The sequence below is a fragment of the Melozone crissalis genome, unplaced genomic scaffold (assembly GCF_028551555.1).
Source record: "Melozone crissalis strain CALT ecotype California unplaced genomic scaffold, PUWL_Pcris_2 ptg000012l_1, whole genome shotgun sequence".
Lineage (NCBI taxonomy): Eukaryota > Metazoa > Chordata > Aves > Passeriformes > Passerellidae > Melozone > Melozone crissalis.
Window position 1 is genome coordinate 952,119 of NW_026535790.1, and position 21,062 is coordinate 973,180.

The 21,062-nt window shown below is 55.6% G+C and overlaps 1 protein-coding gene across 3 annotated transcripts in view; it reads right to left on the bottom strand.

Moving 5' to 3' along the window:
- The window catches only part of LOC128933722 (ankyrin repeat and fibronectin type-III domain-containing protein 1-like), a 194,765-nt gene that overhangs the window by 146,850 nt on the left and 26,853 nt on the right, over positions 1-21,062 (bottom strand). For all 3 annotated transcript variants that reach the window (XM_054270778.1, XM_054270777.1, XM_054270780.1), the window contains exon 3: positions 19,342-19,559. In XM_054270778.1, coding sequence (XP_054126753.1) covers positions 19,342-19,559 — 218 coding nt within the window. The remainder of the gene's footprint in view (positions 1-19,341; positions 19,560-21,062) is intronic.

A 21,062-nucleotide genomic window follows, 5' to 3' on the forward strand; every position in this document is an offset into this window, starting at 1 on the left:
GGGCTTGGGAAAAACACATCCAGTACCAAAACCCTTCCATCCCATCTGCCCCCCTCTGCTTCCCCAGGCAGGCAGCTCCCCAGCCCTGGGAATTTGCTTCCTGCACCACCCTCATGGGCCAGGGCTCACCCCAAGCTCCACCTGCCCCCTGCCACCACTCCCACACAAACCCTGCATGCCATGCCAGGGAAATGCAGCAACTGCCCCTATCACCACCCTGGCAAGGGACCAGGAACGTGGCCTGCGCCCAATGGAGAGGTCCCAGGCATCTCCAGGGTGTTTTCAATGAGCAAATAGCTCACACTCTCAGGACCAGGAGTCACTTCAGGAACCTTCAGCACGAGCTGTGGGCTATTACTGGAAGAGCCTCACCCTAAGGCAATGGCAGTGTGGATGCAGGGCACAACTCCTGGGAATAGGAGGAGGCAGAACTGCTTGGTCATGGGAAAACAGGAGCCAGGGAGTGACTGACCACCCACACAGGCACCAGCAGCAGGGCCACCCTTCTCCTGACTGTTACACTCTAGACACCAACAGGAAGTCAAAGCCATAACTACAACATGCCAGACAGGAGCACTGCTGATGCCACCTGTGTGCCAGTCCCCTGCTGCTGCAGGGCACGTGCTGCCCTCCAGCCACCACATCCCAGCCACAGCTCCAGCACCAACTGTGCCACCTCCCCAGTGGGTCAGCCCCGGCTCCTGCTCTCCAGCAGGCAGAGGTGAAGCACCCGGCCTGGCAGATGGCAATTTCCATGGCAACACAGGGATGCCATGGCAGAGGATTACGCTCCAGAGGGAGGGGAAGCGGGGCCAGGGGAGGGAGGTTCATCAACAAGCACCCGACAGGGACGCTGAGCGCGAACGGAGGCCACGGCAGCGATTTTCACGCCCATCTTCCCCTTTCAATTCTTCTCTAGCATGAAAGTCCCAATTTAAATGGCAGAATTTGACACCATTAGAAACTATCAGACCATTTAACACACTGCCCCTTCCTCCCACGTCACTGCACCCACGGCTGCCACGGGAATAAAGAGCACTGCAAGATCCAGACATCTCCCAGCAGTCCCGGCATCAAAGTGCAGCAAATCTGCGTCACACAGAGACCCTTTGAAAGGGGATGAATGTGAAGTGCAGGGAGAAATGATTACTTTATTTGTAAAGACCATGTCTCTTGTCATTCTAATTCATCCCAAATCCTCCTGGCACTGGACAGCTGCAGGTTTAATCATGAATATACAAATCAGCAACACATGAACAACAAAGAGTCTCCAAACACCACAGACAAGGCCCAGAATTCGGTCTGGTTCAGCTGCTACTCTCCCTCTTTTGCACTGAAAGAAGGAGGGGATGGGTAAAGCCAGGACCTGACACCTCCTCCTGCCACCACAGTGCCCCTCCCATTGAATCCCAGACATGGGAATGCTGCCTGCACTTCTCCCTGCTCCGGCAAAGCTGGCCCAGCACTGAGCAGGGAGCTGCAAGAGGGGAGCAAAGAAAGGGAAGAGGACAGGGATGGGGGGCAAGGGCTGGAGGGAAGGAAAGGCTGGGGACAGAGAGGGGCTGGAGCTGCATAGACACTCGAGCTGGGAAGGAAAAGCACAGGGTTTAATCCCTGCAGAAGATGGGAATTGCTCATTCTGTGCAGCCAGGGACGGGGTGCAGGTCCCCAGGCAGGCACTGCTGCTGCTACACTCAACATCAAACACCAGCCCTGTAAAGAGGGGTTCTGCAGGGGCTGCTGCTGCCAAGCAGGCTAAGGACCCTGCCCAAGCATGAAAGACCTGCCTCTGCTGCCTCTCAGGTGTTTTCTGCATGCTCAGATGCTCCAAAGCTGCTGAGCAACACGGGGCAGGCAGTGATAGCCATCAGTGCAAAGCACTGCATGCTACACGGGACAGTGAGCTGGGCAGCAGGAGCTATGCAGAGCTTCCAGAGGGGCTGCTTTGCAGAAGGAATCTCACCAGGTCTGCAGCTTCCTCAGGAGGGACAGTGGAGGGGCAGCTCCAACCTCTGCTCTTTCTGACCAGGGACAGGACCCAGGGAATGGCTGGAGCTGTGCCAGGGCAGGTTTAGGTTGGAGATCAGGAAAGGTTCTTCCCCCAGAGGGTGCTGGCACTGCCCAGGCTCCCCAGGGAATGGGCACAGCCCCGGGGCTGCCAGAGCTCCAGGAGAGCTTGGACAGCGCTGCCAGGGATGCCCAGGGTGGGATTGCTGGGGGGTCTGTGCAGGAACAGGGGCTGGATCCATGATCCCTGTGGGTCCTTTCCAACTCAGGATATTCTGTGATTCTGTGAAAAGAGCAGGGACTGAGTACAAGACAGGGCTGAGCACAGGCCCAGCACAAACCTCGTCCCTCCTGCTGCTGGGGGCTGTGCAGTGCTCACCACCTCCCAGGCCCACCTGCCAAAACTCAGCATACATTCACAAGGAATTTGCTTTCCAAGGGCCTGAGATCCTGCAGGATATTCTGTCAGAGATCTGGACTGAGGTCTCAGTTTCCAACCCAACGCGATTTCTGCAGATTTACCTGCTTTAACTTCAACCACTCTGTGGAATTATTCATTTGGTCTGGAATATGGCCTGCCTGGAAGTGATGGGGTGAGGGTGATGTGTGCAAGTGCAAGCTTTAGAAATACAAATAACCACACCAGCCAGGGAAAGAAGGGGTTTTTGAGTCCCCCAGAGCACACCCAGCCTCTCCTTTGGTCTGCCAGGCTGCACTGGGGCTGTGGCTGGGATATCAAGGTGGACACACGGACAGTCCTGGCAGCCTGGGAGATCAAAATCTGTGCCAAGGCTTGGCTCCAGCAGCCAGTCCAACAACACCTTCCTGTATCACAACAAACTGCTCCACATCAAGCTTCAAAGTTCCATGGTGCTCACATTCCCATGAGTGGGAGAAACAAATCCATTCTGCTGCCCACTGCAGGGCAGCACTTGGATCCCAGCAGGGCATCTGTATCCCCAGGCTCCAGAAGGGAGGGTCCCAGCTGCCCCACGCTGGGAAGGCTCCATCCCTTCTCTTGCACAGGGACCTTCTGGCTCTCCACAACCTCCTGACAGGAGGGTCCAACCAGCTGAGGGTCAGGCTCTGCTCCCAGGGAACAAGGATGAGAGGAAATGGCCTCAAATTGTGCCAGGGGAAGTTTAGATTGGATATTGGGGGTAATTTCTTCATGGAAAGAGTGGTCAGACACTGGCTCAGGCTGTCCAGGGCAGTGGCAGAGTCAACATCCCTGGGGGAATTTAAAATATCTGTGCATGTAACACATGGGGACATGGGTCAGGGGTGAACACAGTGGTGCTGGGTTAACAGTTGGACTCAATGTTGGAGTGTTTTCCCAATCTTTATCATCCTGTGATCCCCAAACAAGTTTGCACATGGAGTGAGAGAGGTGTTCCAGGGGGTCACCTGAGCCCTCGAACTTGCAAACCCTCTGCATCCCCTTCTGCAGCCTCCCCCACAATATCTGATATTTCTCTGGGGATATTTGAACTTTCCAGGACCCCCAGAGCACCCCCAGAGCTCTCCCTGTCTCCAGCCCAGCTCCAGGCTGACAGCCCCTTGCCTCCCCTCCACCTCCACCACAGCACCACAAGACAAAAGCTCCCTCCCACCACTACATCAGCTTCCCAAGCCAACCCTGGGACCACCAAACAACACCAAATGCAGAATGCTGACAACAATAAAAATCCCTGCACCTAAGAAAAAAGGCCAGTTCCCTATAATGGAAAGAATTAGACAGGAATAACCTCTCCCCTCCACTACCACCAGTCTGGAGCCTCCAGGATTCTACAACTCACCAGCCTTGGTCCTGCGGGCAGCAGCACCTCAGAGCAATGCCAGGACCCCCCTCTCTGCCATATCCCACCCAGCAAACCCCACAGGGTACCACAGGAGCCCGCTGTGGGACTGGAGTTACCTGAGCAAACATCCCGAGAGACAAATTCAGTGTCAAAATAAACAGCACCAGAGATGCTCCACCAGCCAATCCCACCTGCACCTCAAATTTCAGAGTTCCATCTAAGCAAAGCACTTGCTCCACATGTCCTGAGCCCAAGCCCAGCTGGGCTGTGACATCTGGGACAGTTGTGACATAAACTGCATGAGCTGGGAATCCAAGGGCATCCCCATCCCTACAGTCAGCACCAAAAGGAGACCTCAGAGCCCTTCAAAGGGGCCATCAGGAAGGCTGGAGAAGGGCTTTGGATGAGGGCCTGGAGGGACAGGACACAGGGAATGGCTCCCACTGCCAGAGGGCAGGGCTGGATGGGATATTGGGAATGAGGAATTGTTCCCTGTGAGGGTGGGCAGGCCCTGGCACAGGGTGCCCAGAGCAGCTGTGGCTGCCCCTGCATCCCTGGCAGTGCCCAAGGCCAGGCTGGGCAGGGCTGGGAGCAGCCTGGGACAGTGGGAGGTGTCCCTGCCATGGCAGGGGTGGGATGAGTTGAGATTTAAGATCCCTTTCCACCCAAACCCTCCTGGGATTCTAAAACCTCTCCAATGGTGAATCCAAAGCCCAGTGAGCAGGAAAACAAAAATATTGATGTTTTCATGGATAAACACACCTCCAAGCCTGCAGGCAAACTTGGCCTGCAGCCTTTACACCATGGCTGCCCCCAGCCCAGCCCCCAGCTGGGGCTCCCCAGGCAGCTGGGCACACCTGTGAGAACTGTCCCCTCTGTGGGAACTGTCCCCTCTCTGGGAACTGTCCCCTCAGTAGGAACTGTCCCCTCTGTGGAACTGTCCCCTCTGTGGAACTGTCCCCTTTGTGGAACTGTCCCCTCTATAGGAACTGTCCCCTTTGTGGGAACTGTCCCCTCAGTAGGAACTGTCCCCTCTGTGGGAACTGTCCCCTCAGTAGGAACTGTCCCCTCTGTGGAACTGTCCCCTTTGTGGAACTGTCCCCTTTGTGGAACTGTCCCCTCTGTGGGAACTGTCCCCTCAGTAGGAACTGTCCCCTCTGTGGAACTGTCCCCTTTGTGGAACTGTCCCCTCAGTAGGAACTGTCCCCTCAGTAGGAACTGTCCCCTTTGTGGAACTGTCCCCTCAGTAGGAACTGTCCCCTCAGTAGGAACTGTCCCCTCTATAGGAACTGTCCCCTCTGTGGAACTGTCCCCTCAGTAGGAACTGTCCCCTCTATAGGAACTGTCCCCTCTCTAGGAACTGTCCCCTCTGTGGAACTGTCCCCTCTATGGAACTGTCCCCTCTGTGGGAACTGTCCCCTCTATGGAACTGTCCCCTTTGTGGAACTGTCCCCTTTGTGGAACTGTCCCCTCAGTAGGAACTGTCCCCTCTATAGGAACTGTCCCCTCTGTGGAACTGTCCCCTCAGTAGGAACTGTCCCCTCTATAGGAACTGTCCCCTCTCTGGGAACTGTCCCCTCTGCCACAAACCACAGCCTGGGGCTGTCAGGGCTGCACCCAATGGAGCATTCACCACTGAGAAACACAGACACGAACCCACAGCCCCCTGGGATGGGCTGGTGACTCCTCAGGGATGGCCTCAAACCTCATCCTCGCTGGGAAAGGCCCTCCCCATGGGCACAGGCTCGGTACCAGCCCTGCAGTGCCACTGACTGGGCTGGCAGGAGCTGGGAGGGGGCCCAGGCCCCAGAGCTGGCAGGAGCAGCACCTGAGCACCCACACATGAGCCACCTGCTCCCCACAGCTGCATTTCACATTCCCTCCAAGCAAGGAAAGCCAGGGAAACACTGAAACACTGACACTCCCTGCCAGGCAGGAAGCCCTGGGAACAGCACCAATGACAAACCCACCGCTGTGCCCACCTCTGCCCACCGTAACTCATCTGTCCCTGCAGCAAGAGAGGAAGGGCTGTTGCACCTCCCACCCTCCTTAAAAATTGCCTTTCTTTGACAAAACATTCCTTCAACAAATGGCAGCAAATCCCAAGGCAGAGCTGCACAATGGACACTTCAGTCTGCCCAGGGGAGGGGAGGCAGGAGCTTCAATGCCTAAATAAATGCAATTTGCTCATTAAGAGGGGGCTGGGGAAGGTTAGGCAGAGGGGAGCCTTGGTTATTCACTTCCCCCAATTAACATTCCAGCAGGGCTGCTCTGTTTTTGAGGAACAATAACTTTTTGGGAAGGGGGAGTGATGCCTGTGGGGGCATGAGGTGTCCTGGAGAAAGGAGACATGTCCAGGGGTGTGAGGGTGAGTCTGTGTGTGATGGGAACTGCTAAACAAAACCAACACTAAATAAAGGTCTACCCTATGTGAAAAGAACCTGCAAAGTAAAACCCTCCACATCCCTGGACCAAGATTTGCCTTTGCTGCTGATCTAAATGCCTTTCTGTGGCCAAGGAGGCCTGCACAGGAAAAAGGTGGCTTGTCACTGTTTGAAAGAGGTCTCCAAATGTAGGATATTTTCCACCACCACTCTCTGACAGTAATTTTGTCATCTATTTCCTTGTCAGGAGGAGAAAGCTGCCTTTCCTCTGCAAGGGCATTGATTTCTTCAGTACAGACTTTGCAGCACACTTGGTGGCTCTCATGGCTTCCCCAGCACTCTCCTAAGGGAAGCACCTGGGCTTTGGTCAGAGCCACACACAGGAAACAAGGAGAGTGAACCAAACCCACCTGTGGTGGCATGGAAAGCAGCAGAGGGACTCTGCATGCCCAGCAGTGCCCACCCTGCCCAGCAGAGCCTGCAATGCCCCCAGGACACCACGCAGCACAAAGCTGAGCCCAGAGGAAGCTGTGCCTGCTCTGTCTCAAGCACTGCAGGCCTGGCAGGAGCAGGTTCACCCTGGTGAGGCTGAAAGGAGCTCCCTGAGAGTGAGCAGGGCCATGCACACCCTGGGACCGTGTGCTGGGGCACGTCCATCTCCCCACACTGCAAATCCAGCTCCAACACACAGAAGGTGCAGCTCAGCTCTCCCAGCCACCACTGGGAGCAACAACAGGAGCAGGAGCAGGAGCAGGAGGCTGGCTGGACAAACAGCCACCCCCCAGGGAGGACAGACACCCCCCCAGAAGGAGCTCAGGCACCACAGCCACAGTGACACCATCTGTGGATGCCAGGGTAGGTAAGGAAAACACTCTGATCTCTGAATGTGCCAGGAATGAAAGCCCAGATTGTTTGGTTGGTTTGACACCTCGAGGAGAATGTGCCCCACTGACAGAGCTCTGGTCACGCCATGTCCAGCTGCTCCAGCCCCAGGTGTCCTGCAGGACTCAGAGCAGGCCATGGCCAGGGGTTTTTATTAATTCACCCACAGCAACACTCAACTGATGATTTGCAGTTTGCTCACTTGACTTCCCAGATGCCAAAGCAGCTTTTGGTGACACACCAGGCACTGTAGGGTCACACCCAAAGGCTCTCTGATGGCAAAGCCATGTCAGGAAGAAGAGGAAGGATGGCAGAAGGGCTGTACCTTCCTGAGAAGGTGCCTCTCACAGGCTCAAGGCAGAAAGGTTGGGAAAGCTGGATCAGACCAGCAGAATTGTCACAGTATTCCAGCAGAGTTCGGGGTGGAACCCCAGGAGGGCTCATCTGGTCCCAGCTCCCTGCTCAAGCAGGGCCATCCCAGAGCACAGAGCACATACAGGACTGGATCCAGGTGGGTTTGGAACAGCCCAGTGAGGGAGACTCCACAAATTCCCTGGGCAGCCTCTTCAGTGCTTTCCAGAAGTGAGATGAACAAACCACCCTGAGGCTCTTGGTGAAAGCACAGAGAACCACAGAGCAGCCAGAGCTCTGGGGGAAGGCTGGATTCACCTGCAGCCCACAGGAACTCTCCAGGCACATCTCCTGCTTCCTGCCCAAATCCTTCCCTGGGCTCAGCAACAGAAAGCTGCTGCCTGTGCTCCTTTTGGAGCACCACAAAGATCAGTCCCAGGGCAAAGCACCTGGTGCCTTTTCACAGCAAGCAAAGGGCTGCAGACAGAACAAATCCACTCCCAGGCAGCACCACACACTAGGACTCTGCTTTCCCTTCTTTTGGGGCAGCCAGTGCTCCATCCTACCCCCCACTGCACAACACTCTGCTGCAGAGCCAGCGTCACAGATGTGCAGAGGTACCAGTGAATGGTCATCTGGACAAAACCTGGATGGTCAGCAGAGCCACGGGCTGGGTTTGCTGCCGACTTCCAAGCCTGAAAGAGGAACCCACCCACAAAGATGCAGAGGTAAATTATTGAAAGAGCATGACCTCCCCACCAGAGGGGAAGCAGCAAAAACCCCAGGCAGAGGGGGCACAAGCTCCCTCCCAGCCCAGGTACCACAGCCCAGCGTGGGGCTCCTCCTCCTTGGGCACCAGCCAGAGGGGAAGGCAGCAGGGGCAGAACCAGGGCCCAGCAGGGACCCATCAATGTCCCTTGGAGCCTCCTGACATAAAGCTCCATCCCTGCTCCAGCAATCAGTGTCCTCCCTCTCTCCCCTGGGGCTAACAGGGGCCTGGACGAGAGTGTCAACACCCCAACACCCCAAGCTGAAAGTGGAGTCTTTCCAAGACCCCACCACCCCACAGGGGCAGCGGGAGCACACAGGATCATTCCAGGACAGCTGTTTCATCCTGCTTTCCTCAAAGTGTCCAAAAGAGCTGAAACCTATCACAAGGCTGGACATTCCTACTGTCAGGGAAGAGAGGCATCCAGAAGTTGAATGTTGTCATGCTGACAGCTGGACATCTCAGAAAAGCTCCTCTCTGCCTTGGAAAGTCACCTCTGTAACAGCCAAGGAAACAGGGAAATTCTCTCCTGCAAGAATATCATTGTGCCTTCCTGTTCCCTGCCAGGCCCTCTCCTCCTGGGCTGCCCAGAGGCCTCAGCAAGGACAGGTTCAGCAGGCCACCAATGAACACACCCCTTCCTTTAAATGAGTGTCAAGAACTCATTTACAGAAAAAGCATCCATCCCATCTCTGCTGATCCCAGGTTGGGGGTCTGGGGGTCTCACAGAAACCCCTCCCCACCCCACTGTGGCTGTTCTCAGTCCTCTGGCAGGGCTGGGCTCAGGCTGGAGATGTGACTGCAGCAGCAGGAAGGAGGAAAACCAGCTTTACATGTGACATGTAAATAGTCAATGCAGAGAGAGAGAAATCTCCTTTTCTTTGCAGGAGATCAAGACCTGATTATGCAAGTGGGGCACCTCCAAAGGCACCTTCCTCTGTGCTCTGGGCACCCTCTGCCTCTGCAAGTGCTCCCTTACAGAGACAGGCTCAGCTGCTGAACCTCACCAACTCACCATTAAAAAATAAAACACGAGTGAGATGAACAAAATGCTAATAGGAACCCCCGGGTCAAAACGCCTCCCTGTCACCAGGGCCTCCTCCTGCCAGCACATTCCTGTCACTAGTGAGGTCCCATCACTTCCTCCTCCCTCTTCAAATTGCTCCTGGTGATGCAAATCCACCGTCTTTGTTTCTATTCTTGGAGTAAAACCAGAACCAAAGTAAAGAGCAAGCAGCTCTTAGGTTTCAGGAGCCTTTCTTTTTCCATCCCTCCCAACTGCAAGGAGGCGGCTGCTGCCGCCCAAGGGAGGTGACACCCGAGCCCAGACACCAGCCTGTTCCCACAGGAAATGCTCCACCTGATCTCCAGCCTCAAGGTCCCCTCTGAGATCGCTGCCAGCTCCTTCCCCAGCCCTGCTGTGCTCCAGGGCAAGGGTCAGGCTCCTCATGGAGAGGGAGGGAAGCTGTGGGGGCCTGCCAGGGCCCCTGGGATGGGGCTTTCTCCATCCCCAATGCCCACCAAACCTTCCCCTGCCAGCCTTCCCCAGGGAGCTGAATCAGCTCCAGTCTGTGCCCCAGCTCACAGTGCCCACGGGTTCCCAATGGTGCCACAAAGGGGGGAAGGAGACACAGGGCAGCCCCAGTGGCTCTGTCAGGTCTGCCCTGCACATGGCAGTGTCCCACGGAGCAGGGTGGCACTGTCCTGCCACATCCCACTGCCAGGGAACTACTGAGTGTCAGCTCTGTCACTGTGAGCCCCATGGGAGCTGTGGGGCAGGAGGGACAGGTCTGTCCCTGACAAAAAGCCATGTTCACATCGAGTTCTGCTCTGTAACAACATCCCCCCAAAGTCCCTCCTGCCCCAGCTGAGATCAGCAATGCCCAGCAAGCAGCAAACCCTGCATGAGGGGCTGGGACCTGAAGCAGGACCAGCACACCCTGGGAGCACCAGTGTCACATCTCACCACTCACAGGTCACCCTGGAGAGTGGGCAGCAGCACAGAGCTGAGCCCTGGCTCCATGTGCAGGGACAGCACGGAGCCCTGGCAGTGCTCACTAATGATGGGTGAGCTCAGATGTGACCACTGGGTGCTGACACAGTGATCCCCAGGGCTGTAAGAGCTTTGGGAGCTCAGAGTCCCAGGCATAAGGAATGGGGATTTGTGAGGTACAAGAGGGTTGGAGAAGGGCTTTGGACAAGGACTTGGAGTGACAGGTCAAAGGGGAATGGCTCCCACTGCCAGAGGGCAGGGATGGATGGGATATTGGGAATGAGGAATTGTTCCCTGGTAGGGTGGGCAGGCCCTGGCACAGCGTGCCCAGAGCAGCTGGGGCTGCCCCTGGATCCCTGGCAGTGCCCAAGGCCAGGCTGGACAGGGCTTGGAGTGACCTGGGACAGTGGGAGGTGTCCCTGCCCGTGGCAGGGGGGTGGAATCAGATGAGCTTTAAGGTCCATCCCAACTCAAAGCCACCTGGAATGCCCTGCTGCAGAGGCTGGCAACTCAGAGCTCTGGAGCGAGAGCCGGGCAGGCAGAGGAGGGGAGGAAGGCCGGAGCAGGAGCAGGAGGGGAGGAAGGCTGGAGCAGGAGCAGGACGGGAGGAAGGCTGGATGGAGCAGGAGGGGAGGAAGGCAGGAGCAGGAGGGCAGGAAGGCTGGATGAAGCAGGAGGGGAGGAAGTCAGGAGCAGGAGTAGGACGGGAGGAAGGCTGGATGAAGCAGGACGGGAGGAAGGCAGCAGCAGCCGGGGAGCAGCAGCAGCAGCAGCGCGGTGCTGCAGAGACCCCTGGCAGCGCTCAGCCGCCACTGCAGCCACGCTCCCGCCCGGCCCCGCACTCCGAGCTCGTTCCTCACCCCAGAACTGCCTCACAGCCCCCGGTGCTGTATCCAGCACACCTCGGGCAGGCTGCACCCGGAGAGGCTCTGCAGCCGCAGCTGATGGCACCCGGCACACACCGAGTGCCACCTCCACACAGCCAGGGGCTCCCAGGCCCGCAGCTGAGTCCCTGTGAGGCACAGCCATGGCCCAAAGGGCTTTTCAGGCACAAGCACCTCCCTGCAGGAATGTGCTTGTAGGGAAAGGGCTCTGAAGGATTTAATCCTCAGGCTGGCAAGGCACTTTCTTCGCTGGCACTCTCCAATTGCACAGGAAAGGCACACGGGGATGGCACCATTAGCTCACAAACCTGGGGCACCGCCTCCCTCACAGCAAGAGACCCAAAGAGGTGCAGACTGTGGGTCTGACTGTAGGAGGACACATTATTACAACAGCCAGATTTCCTCTCTGAGATCTGGGAAACAACTGCAAGGGGCTGGAGAGGAAGAGCAGAGGAGCACATCTCCCAGGGAAACAAATGAAGGGCTGCAGCTGGACTGAGAGGCCCCATGGGCAGCAGGGGATGGGATTTAGTACACCTGGTCTGAGCAGTGACCCGTTGGATCCAGGGACCTGCCATCACAAATCCATCCTTGTGGTAAACCCCAGAAGAAAGGGAAATCAGGACACAAAACCCAGCAGAGTGTGCACTTTGGGATTAACAGGAAGAGCCCCAGCAGGCAGGACCTCTCCTGCTGGATGCCAAGGGCAGGAAGGGCCTGGCCACTGCCACCATCACAGCCAGCTGTGGGAAGGGACAAGCAGGCAAAGGCAGGTGGAGAAGCTGAAGTTTCCCCTCACACAAACCAGACACTGATCTGGGTAGTGCCAGCACAAGCCCTCACGCTCAGGGGGTTGGAGCCAAAAGCATTTGATTTTCCACAGAGCTGGAACACTGCTGGCTGCAGCCCAAAGCATCCACAACCCACCTTGCACTGCCAAAAGCCCAGATAGGCCTGCAGCTCCAACCCTAAAAATCCTCTGAGTTTCACATAGGACTCCAGTCCTGCCACGGAGGAGGAATACTCCAGCTCACAAAATAGAGTCTCACTTATTTTAAATCACTGTGGTTATTTTCTTTTTTCACACAAACTCCACAAACCAAAGGACACAGTGCACATTTTTGGTGAGTCTCGCTGGTGGAAGCAGAGTAAAATTGGAAACTGGCAAACGACTCTGCTCTCCTCCTCAGCCCGGCTGCTCGCTGAGCATTTCATGTTCCTTGTGCAGAAATAGAAATGGTAACACATCAGAGGCTGGAAACAGAATCATGGAATGGACTGGATTGGAAGGCCTGTTAAACTCATCCCACCCCTGCCATGGCAGGGACACCTCCCACTGTCCCAGGTGGCTCCAAGCCCCTCCTTGGGCACTGCCAGGGATCCAGGGGCAGCCACAGCTGCTCTGGGCACCCTGTGCCAGGGCCTGCCCACCCTCACAGGGAACAATTCCTCATTCCCAATATCCCATCCAGCCCTGCCCTCTGGCAGTGGGAGCCATTCCCTGTGTCCTGTCCCTCCATCCCTTGTCCCCAGTCCCTCTGCAGCTCTCCTGGAGCCCCTTCAGGCCCTGGCAGGGGCTCTGAGGTGTCCCTGGATCCTTCTCTCCAAGTGAGCACCCCCAGCTCTCCCAGCCTGGCTCAGAGCAGAGGGGCTCCAGCCCTTGGGGCATCTCTGTGGCCTCCCTGGGCTCTCTCCAGCAGCTCTGCAGGTGGGGTCTCACCTGAGGGGGCAGAATCCCCCCTCTCCTGCTGCCCAGGCCTGGGGGCTTTGGTGCACACAGCCAGGGCAGGTCCAACCCTCATCCACCAACATCTCCAAGTCCCACTCAGGACTTCTCTTGCTCCTTTCCCTGCCCAGTGTGTGCTTGTGTTTGTGCTTGGCATTGTCCCGAGCTGGGTGCAGGAGGTTGCACTGGGGGTTGCTGAAGCTGCTGCTTGTCTCTCTGCCAGCCTGGGGGATGCCCCGTGCTCCACAACATCATCCCCAGCCCTCGGCAGGTGCATCCAGGCTCTCCTCCCCAGAGCAAGGCCAGCAGAGGGAGCAAACACTGCAGGATTGCAGGGAGAGTGTGCTGGTTTCTCACTGTTATATTTCAAACGCAGAGGTTACGTCGTGGGAGCTTGCATAAGCTGTTTGGAAAGGTGCTGGAACCCTGGTCACTGAGGATTTCAGACTTTCTGTGCTGCCAGGCACTGACCCCCAGGAGAACACTGCCCTGACCTGAGGCTGTGGAGAAGCTTCCAGAATGGAATGACAGAACTGGGATTGTGGGTGTGGAGTTTGAATAGAAGTGTGTGATATCACAGGGTGGGAAACTCATAGTTTAAGGGTTTATTTAGAATATAGTAATATTTATAAAGCAAGATGGAGGTTTTAGGGCAGAGGCTGCTCCTTCTTCTTCGCCTTCTTCTCCATGGGTTTGGGTGGTTTTGTGTAATTGGATAAAAAAGTCTGCATTTCGGGCCATGGGTGGTTGGTTATTGTATAAAAAGTGAAAATAATTTAGGTGTCATTTTCTTAATTGGGCAGTTTACCCTTAAAAGGCCTTGTAGAGACAGAGATGGGGCTCCATTTTTAGTTTGTTAAAGTGAAGTGCTGCAGAACTCAGGGTTTGTGAGAGTGTGACAGAGATAAGAACTAATAAACATCTGAGTCCCAACAAGAAATACCATCTGACACATTTAATCCTGACCCTGGCAAAAAGAAGATAAAAACTCAACAGAAAGGCCCAGGTTAGGAGCAAAGCCAGCCTGTATGTTTTCTTGGGAAATGACACGTCAGTCTCACTAGCACCCACCCAGAAATGACAGCATTGAAATCAAACGCCAAGTCTGGTCCTCAACAACAAACCCCTTCCAGTTTCAAGCTCAGGATCCCACATCTTCTGGGTGTTAATTTTAGATTCCTGTGCCTTGAACTTTCCCAGCACTGGGCCCACCTCTCACAGCAAACAGGAGAGGCCTCAGCCACCCCAGCTCATTCTCACTGTCACAGGCACTGGTCCCAGCCTGGCTTTGACAAAGTGGGAGGTGTGACACTGTCCCCAGCCCCAGCAGAAGCCCTCTGTACCAGCATGGCCCGCAGCATTCCCCACAAACCGCTCTTCTGCTTCCTAATTCCTCCCACAGGAGACATCTCCCTTTGTGTGGGAACGCTGTGCTCCTCCTGAGGCAGCCCTGCTTTCCTACAGGCACCACAAAGCACCAGCTGGGACGTCACAAACTGCTGTTGTAAATAAAACCACGCTCACCAGAGAAATGAGCCGGCTACGTTTGGGTTTCGAGCTTTGCTGTGCCTGTTCACTCCCACACTAATTTGCAAAGTGGGGTGATTCACAGGGAGCCTCTTCCCAGCTCCCAGGGACTGCTCTCCAGGGAATGAGTCTCTCTCTGGCTCCAGCAACACGTTATTTATCAGGTTTGGGTTTTTCTGTGGAGCACTCTGTGAACAAGTCAGCAAGTGAGCAGCATGGGCAGGAGGGGCTGGGCACAGGAGTGATGCACAGAGCCCAAACATCACCTGCCTTTGCAATTTCCTCCCTCAGGCAGCCACTGCCACTCTGCTCTGGGAGCTGGGGCAGTCTGTGTGGAGCTCCAGGATAACCCTCATTACTCTGCTCCACCTCCTCACCAAGCACAGCTGACCTGCTCTCACATGGTCATTTTATCAACACAGAGCAGCTGTGGCTGCCCCTGGATCCCTGGAACTGTCCAAGGCCAGGGCTTGGAACAACCTGGGGTAGTGGAAGGTGTCCCTGCCCGTGGCAGGGGTTGGGATGAGATAGTTTTTAGGGCTCCTTCCGAACCAAACTACCCTAGGATTATATGATTCTATGACTCTATTTTTATATATGGATTTATTTTTATCACACTGAACTCCAGACTCAGCCAGGAATCTTTTGTCAGCTTGCTGATCCCTTCTGAAATCGGGTATGGGAGTGCATGGTTAGCAGTGTCAGAACAGAACCCAGTAAAATACAGCAAGGACAGAGGCACCACCAGCAGAGAGAGTGGGATTCCACTGGAGCAGAGGGATCATGGCAGGGTGACATGGCCTTGCTGTCACCATAAGCATCACCCCAGAGATGTCTCCTGGCTGCACCCACAGACTTGGGGAGGTCCCTGCACACTTAGGAATGAGACCAAACCCTTGGGACAATGCACAGATGGGCTCTACCAAGGTCCTACCTTGTCTCCAGCTCATGTGGCACCCAGAACCCAGAGCAGGATGCTCACACCCATGGACTGGTATTGCTCTGGGGTAAGGCAGTTTCTGCCCTCCCCAACATCCCTGCAGTGAGCAGCAGGGACAGGAGGCATTTCTGGGTTGATCATGATTCACTGGAATAGGAAAACCTGGGCAGGTACCTGTCAGCTGGTGCCAGCCCAGCGCTGTCAGTGACTCCAGTGAGCAGCAGGTGTGACCACTGGTCTGGGCCACACAGTGAGTTCCTCCCCTCACTGCCTCCCTCCCCAGGCTCTGCTATCCCAATAATCCACCTTGTCTCTGTCATCATTGCTTTGTCAGGCAGGGATTCCTCTGCTCAACTCATCTGTAGAACTCCCAAGACAAACAGAGTCTAAGTGTTTCCTGCAGGGCAGAGACACTTCATATCAGAATCACTGCCTGGAAAAACACCATACACAAATAATAATAATAATTAAAAAATAAATTATTGCATGAGAGCACAGAGAAAAATTAATTAGGCAGGAAAGCAATACAACCCCAAGTCACCTACTTGAAACCTGTAGGAACTACAGTGAGCAGAAGTGTCTGGGCAGCTGGGGCAGCACCAGGGATGCCATGGCAATGCCAAGGGCTGCTCTCCTCCATGTCCCCTGCACAAACTGGTGACTCCTCTGCCATGCTCAGACAGCAGCACATCATTTCAGAGCAGCAGAGGGGTCAGGGTAGAGACCTCAAACCAAGCTGGGTCAGCATATGGGACCCTGGGCACTGCTGGCTCCTTCTCCTCAGAGGCAGCAGGGTCTGTGCCATAACACCACAAAATGAGTGGGCAATGCCAGAACGACTGGCCTAGATACAAAGAACTTGAAATTCCCATGGGGGAAAGGGAAGAGCACAATTCCCTCAGAGCCCTGCTGCAATCTGCACTGACTGTCCCAGCAACAGAGAGTGACTCAGCCCTGCTGACCTCTTTTAATGCTGCATAAGGTTAATGCTGAGTTTAACAGGGTTAATTCTGCCTTTAATGACCAGTTTTCCAGTGAAGGCAAGGAGATCAGCAGTCTGTAACTCAGCCATGTCTCACTTCTCTCCCCAGCAAGGGACACTGCGGAAGGTCCTATCCCAGGAGTCAGCTGGGCACAAAACCAAAACAATCCCTTGCCATCACCAAGTGACCCCAAACAACATGCCCAAGGTCTCAGAGCACAGCCCCAGCCTGTCTATGTCACAGCTGGAGTGACTGGGACAAGGCAGGGATCCGAGTGAGAGACAGATGTCAAAAGCAATCAGCCGCTCCCCTGTCTCCAGGCAGGAATGCTGACAGCACTGCAGGCCTTGGAGGAGTTAAAAGGAAAGGCTTATTAGAAAGAAAACTCGTTCTGACAATCGCAAAAATTGGAATTCATTTAAAATTCAAATTATGCAAATTCCAGTAATCTGTACGTGCAGATCCATCACACAGCAGAGTGGGACTGCAGACAAATGCCACCAGTGACATGGCTGGAGAAATCCCCCCCTCCCCAGTGCTCTGGGAGGCAGGCAGGTGTGCTGGCCTCAGGCAGGCACGGGAGGAGCGGCTGCTCTGGGGCCAGGCTGGATTTGCAGGTGCTACCTCTGCACTGAAGATGCTTCAGCAGCCCTGGCAGCATCTAGCATATCACAGCCAGGGGAGCAGGGAAGCCAGATTCCAGTATTTTCACATAAATTACAACAAATTCTCCCTTGGACAAGCTCAGGTGCCCATGAGCAGCACAAAGCCTTCATTAGGTAGCACCCAATCACATGGATGTGAGGTGGCCACACAGCACTGGGTGCATGTGGGCAGCAGGTCTGCCCTGTCACCATCCGCCCTGCCCTGTCCCACCCAAAGCCTCAGGAGCCTCTCCTCTCTCAGCAATTCCCAAAATTCTATTTTTGGGGAAATTGAAAACCAAGCCAAGCAGCTGCAAAGGTGGCTCAGATTGTCAGCACGGAAAGAGCAAAGCCAGAAATCCTCATTACAGGCTGGGGAAGTGCAACAGCCCAGAAAAATGAATCCAGCTTCTTCCTAAAAGATGGGCCACTGTGATATGGTAAATCATGGTCGCTCCTGTGGGTGCTGTGCCATGCATGAGGAGAGCAGATCCCACCTGGCAGTGATTCCTCCCCAGCCAGGGCTGGGCAGAGCCGGTGGCACGCAGGGCAGGGCACAACAGGAGCCCAGGGGAAGCTGCAACACCTCCAGCACACAGATGGAAACTAACTACCCAGCCATGGGAGCACACAGAGCCCACAACTTTCCTTGGAAATCATTTCCCCAGCTTGGCAGGATCTCTGCTTTGAACTTACAAACCTGGCTCTGGGCTGTGTTGGGAATGCTGGTCCTGTCCTGGCCCAAGCCTCAGCCAGTTCACCTTCCTCCACACTTTCTGCCAGCTCCCCTTCCTCCATACTTTCTGCCACTGCTGAAGGCCCTCTGGAAGCCCTTTCCAAGCAGGATGAGTCTGCTTTTCTCAGCAGGTCTCACAAGGTCAGAGCCCATGGCTGAGTCTACAGCAACAACTTTTACGTTGGAATGAGCCAGGAATTATTTAGCAAGGAAAAAATCCCCCACATCCCACAGAAAACCTGCTCTCTTCCTTGACAGCCAGCCAGCTCTGTGGGTACACCAAGGAAAGCTAAAGGTCCCCAAAACCTGAGTAAGTCAAAGGTCAAATCAAACTGGCCACAGATAGCACAGAGAGGTGCTGGCATGGCACTGAGCAGGGAGGGACAGGGGCTGCCCCACAGGAAGGGCAGAACCCAGCTCTCTGCAGGTACCAGGACACTGTGCTTAAAACCCAAGTGCTTCCACACCTTTTGTCACCATCTCCACTGCAGCACAGAGGCTATGGGGAACAGGGCCCACAGAGACACTGGGAAAACATCCCTGACAGACAATGGTCCCCAACATCTCAGTGCCCTCCTGTCCCTCCTGGGTACAGCTTGGAGCCACAGATCCAGGCAGACAGAAAAAGCAGACAGTTCCTTACCCCACAGCAGGGCCGCCTCATCTTAAACATCTCCAGCATCTTTCAGCAGCTCATCAGGTGCCCCATCCTGCTTGTGCTCATCGCCATCTCTGAGGTTTCAAGACCTTCCTGAGCCCGAGGCAGCAGTTCCCACAGAGAAGGTTCACTGGCAGTGCTGGGACTGTGACAGCTCCCACAGCCCTCACTGCTGGCCCCAGCACGCTCTGAGACCAGAGGTGCCCTCCCAGGGGCAGCAGTGGCTACATCCAACGACACAGACACAAGAGGGAGGGTGAGCTCCCAGACCCACAGTGCCCAGGTGCACCAGGAGAAACCCCCAGTGTGACCCCAGAGGGACCAGCCCTTCCTCTGGGGCAGAGGAAGCCTGTGCACAGTTTGGGGCAGGTGAGCTGTGCAGCCTCAGCCCATTCCCTGCTCCATGCCCATTGTGCTGGCTCTCTCAGCCATTGCCAATCAACACCGAGTGCTTCTCATACCTGCGGCACCTGAGCCCTCATTACAACTAACGAGGCGGGGGAGGGACACCCGAGCCGCGGGGTTCGGTGTCTCTGCGAAAGAGAAGAGGCAGAGCCCATTAAACATTGATCAGAGGCTGCCACAGCTGCGGTGCAGCCCTGGCGCATCCCTGCTGTCCGGCCACCAGGAGCTCCCGAGGGCCAGGAAGCTCTGAGCTGCCCCAAGGACTCGGTGCTGGCTCCTTGCTGCCCCAGCCCCTCACTGCTGGCCCCTGACAAACCTCTGGAAAGCCGCAGTTCCTCACAGACACGAAGCCGAGGACAGGAAAACTCATTTCCTGCTTTCAGCCTGGTTCCATGTTTTGCACAGCAGTGCCCAGAGTCCAGGCCCTCGTCCCTCCCACACCCAGCAGCCACCCTGAGCCCTCAGAGCCAGGGGGACGGGACCCCAGGAGAGGAGCTCTGTCACGGGCTGGGCAAAGCTGAGCTGCCACCACCATCTGCTCCACCACTCTGGAGCAGCCTCTCTTTCTGTTGTTTTACTCATGTTGGGCACAGAAATAGCTCTCCAAGATGTCAGTGTGTTTGGGAACCGCGCGCGGGGCCGATACTCACGAACTGCCGCCGCAGCTTGGTCCTGACGCGCTCGGCCTTGCTCTCGGCCGGGTGCACGGCGTAGCTCAGCGAGCCCAGGTGGTTGTCCACGGACAGGCTCTTCCTCATGTAGAAGGAGCGCGTGCGGAAGTAGCTGAACGGGGCGTCCTCCACGGCCGTGCCCAGCTGGGGGGCCCTGGGCGGCTCCGAGCAGTCATCCTCCAGCCGCCAGGCCTCCCCTGCCCGGGAGAAGGAGATGTGTCCCCATCAGAGCGTGATCAGACCTGTGCTACCCCCTGAGACAGCTCTGGGGATGCCCAGTGGGTATCCCTGGACACCCTCTGGCCGTCCCACCCCATACCATGGGGTACAGACACTGGGAACTTACTCAGATGGCATCTCCCTCCCACAAATCCCCACGTACCCCCTGCCCCAGGCAACAGCCCTGCACTCAACTGCCCACCCAGGTATGCACAGTCCCCACCAACTCCTGGCAGGAATCAGCCAGATACAGTTAGAATCATGGAATGCTTTTTGCTGGAAGGAAGCTTAAAGCTCATCTCGTTCCAACCCCTTGCCATGGGCAGGGACACTTTGCACTTCATCAGGTTGCTCCAACTCCAGTCCAACCTGGCCTTCAAGTTTTGCTTTGTGAATGAGAAAAATGAGGCATCAACAAGTGTTAAAAATGACAAAAGAATTTACTGCCATCTTCTCCTACAGAAAAACACCCCAAAACACTTTATGGCACAGCCAGCAGCAAATCAAGAGCCCCATGAAGGACAGAAGCCAGAGCTCCCTTCTCCACCTGCCCGTCACCAGCAGCAACAGGATGCAGCAGTGCAGGGCTGAGAGCCCCAGGGATAAACCTCACTAACACTGCCACAGTGGTGACAGCTGGCACCACGCAGGGCTGGTGATCCCAGGGCAGGACTGGCCACATTTCATTGCAACAAAAGGGAAACAACAACAAAACAACAGGAGATGTTTTCAGAATATCACTGCTGCGCTCTTTTCCCTTCGGCTCAGATTGTCGCCTGCTTTTTGTTGCCAATCTCCTCTTTACATCTGGAGCTTGCCCTCCCTCCTCCCCTCAGCCAAAATCACTGCTCAAGCCATGACAAACAATCAATAAAAGCCTCAATCTTGAAGCCTTCTCAATTATTAGCCCAAAAGGGCATCACACAGGACTGCCTCCAGGGGCTCTCCCCCTCCTGCAGCCTCTTACCAAGGCAACATCCTTCGTTTCTCATTGCTGAAAAACCCAGCACCTTCGAGCATGAACAACCATGATCCTGCTACACCAGAGCTGAGGAGCAAAACACTTCTGGGGTTTAAAGCAGATAATGGCCCTAAGCCCCAGTTCAGCAGTGCAGTCCAGTTTACCCAGCAAACCTGTGGGGTTTACATGGAACATAGTGAGACACAGGCTGGACTCCAAGCCACCAGAAGAGGAACCACCTACACAGACTGCCAGAGGGCAAGATTAGATGGGATATTGGGAAGGAATTGTTCCTTGTGAGGGTGGGCAGGCCCTGGCACAGGGTGCCCAGAGAAGCTGTGGCTGCCCATGGATCCCTGGCAGTGTCCAAAGCCAGGCTGGATGGGGCTTGGAGCAGCCTGGGATAGTGTGAGGAGTCTCTGCTCAGGACAGGGCATGGAACAAGATGACCTTGAAGGTCCCTTCCAACTCAAACCCAAACCATTCCATGAAAGAGGCAACCCAGAGCACAGCACTCCGA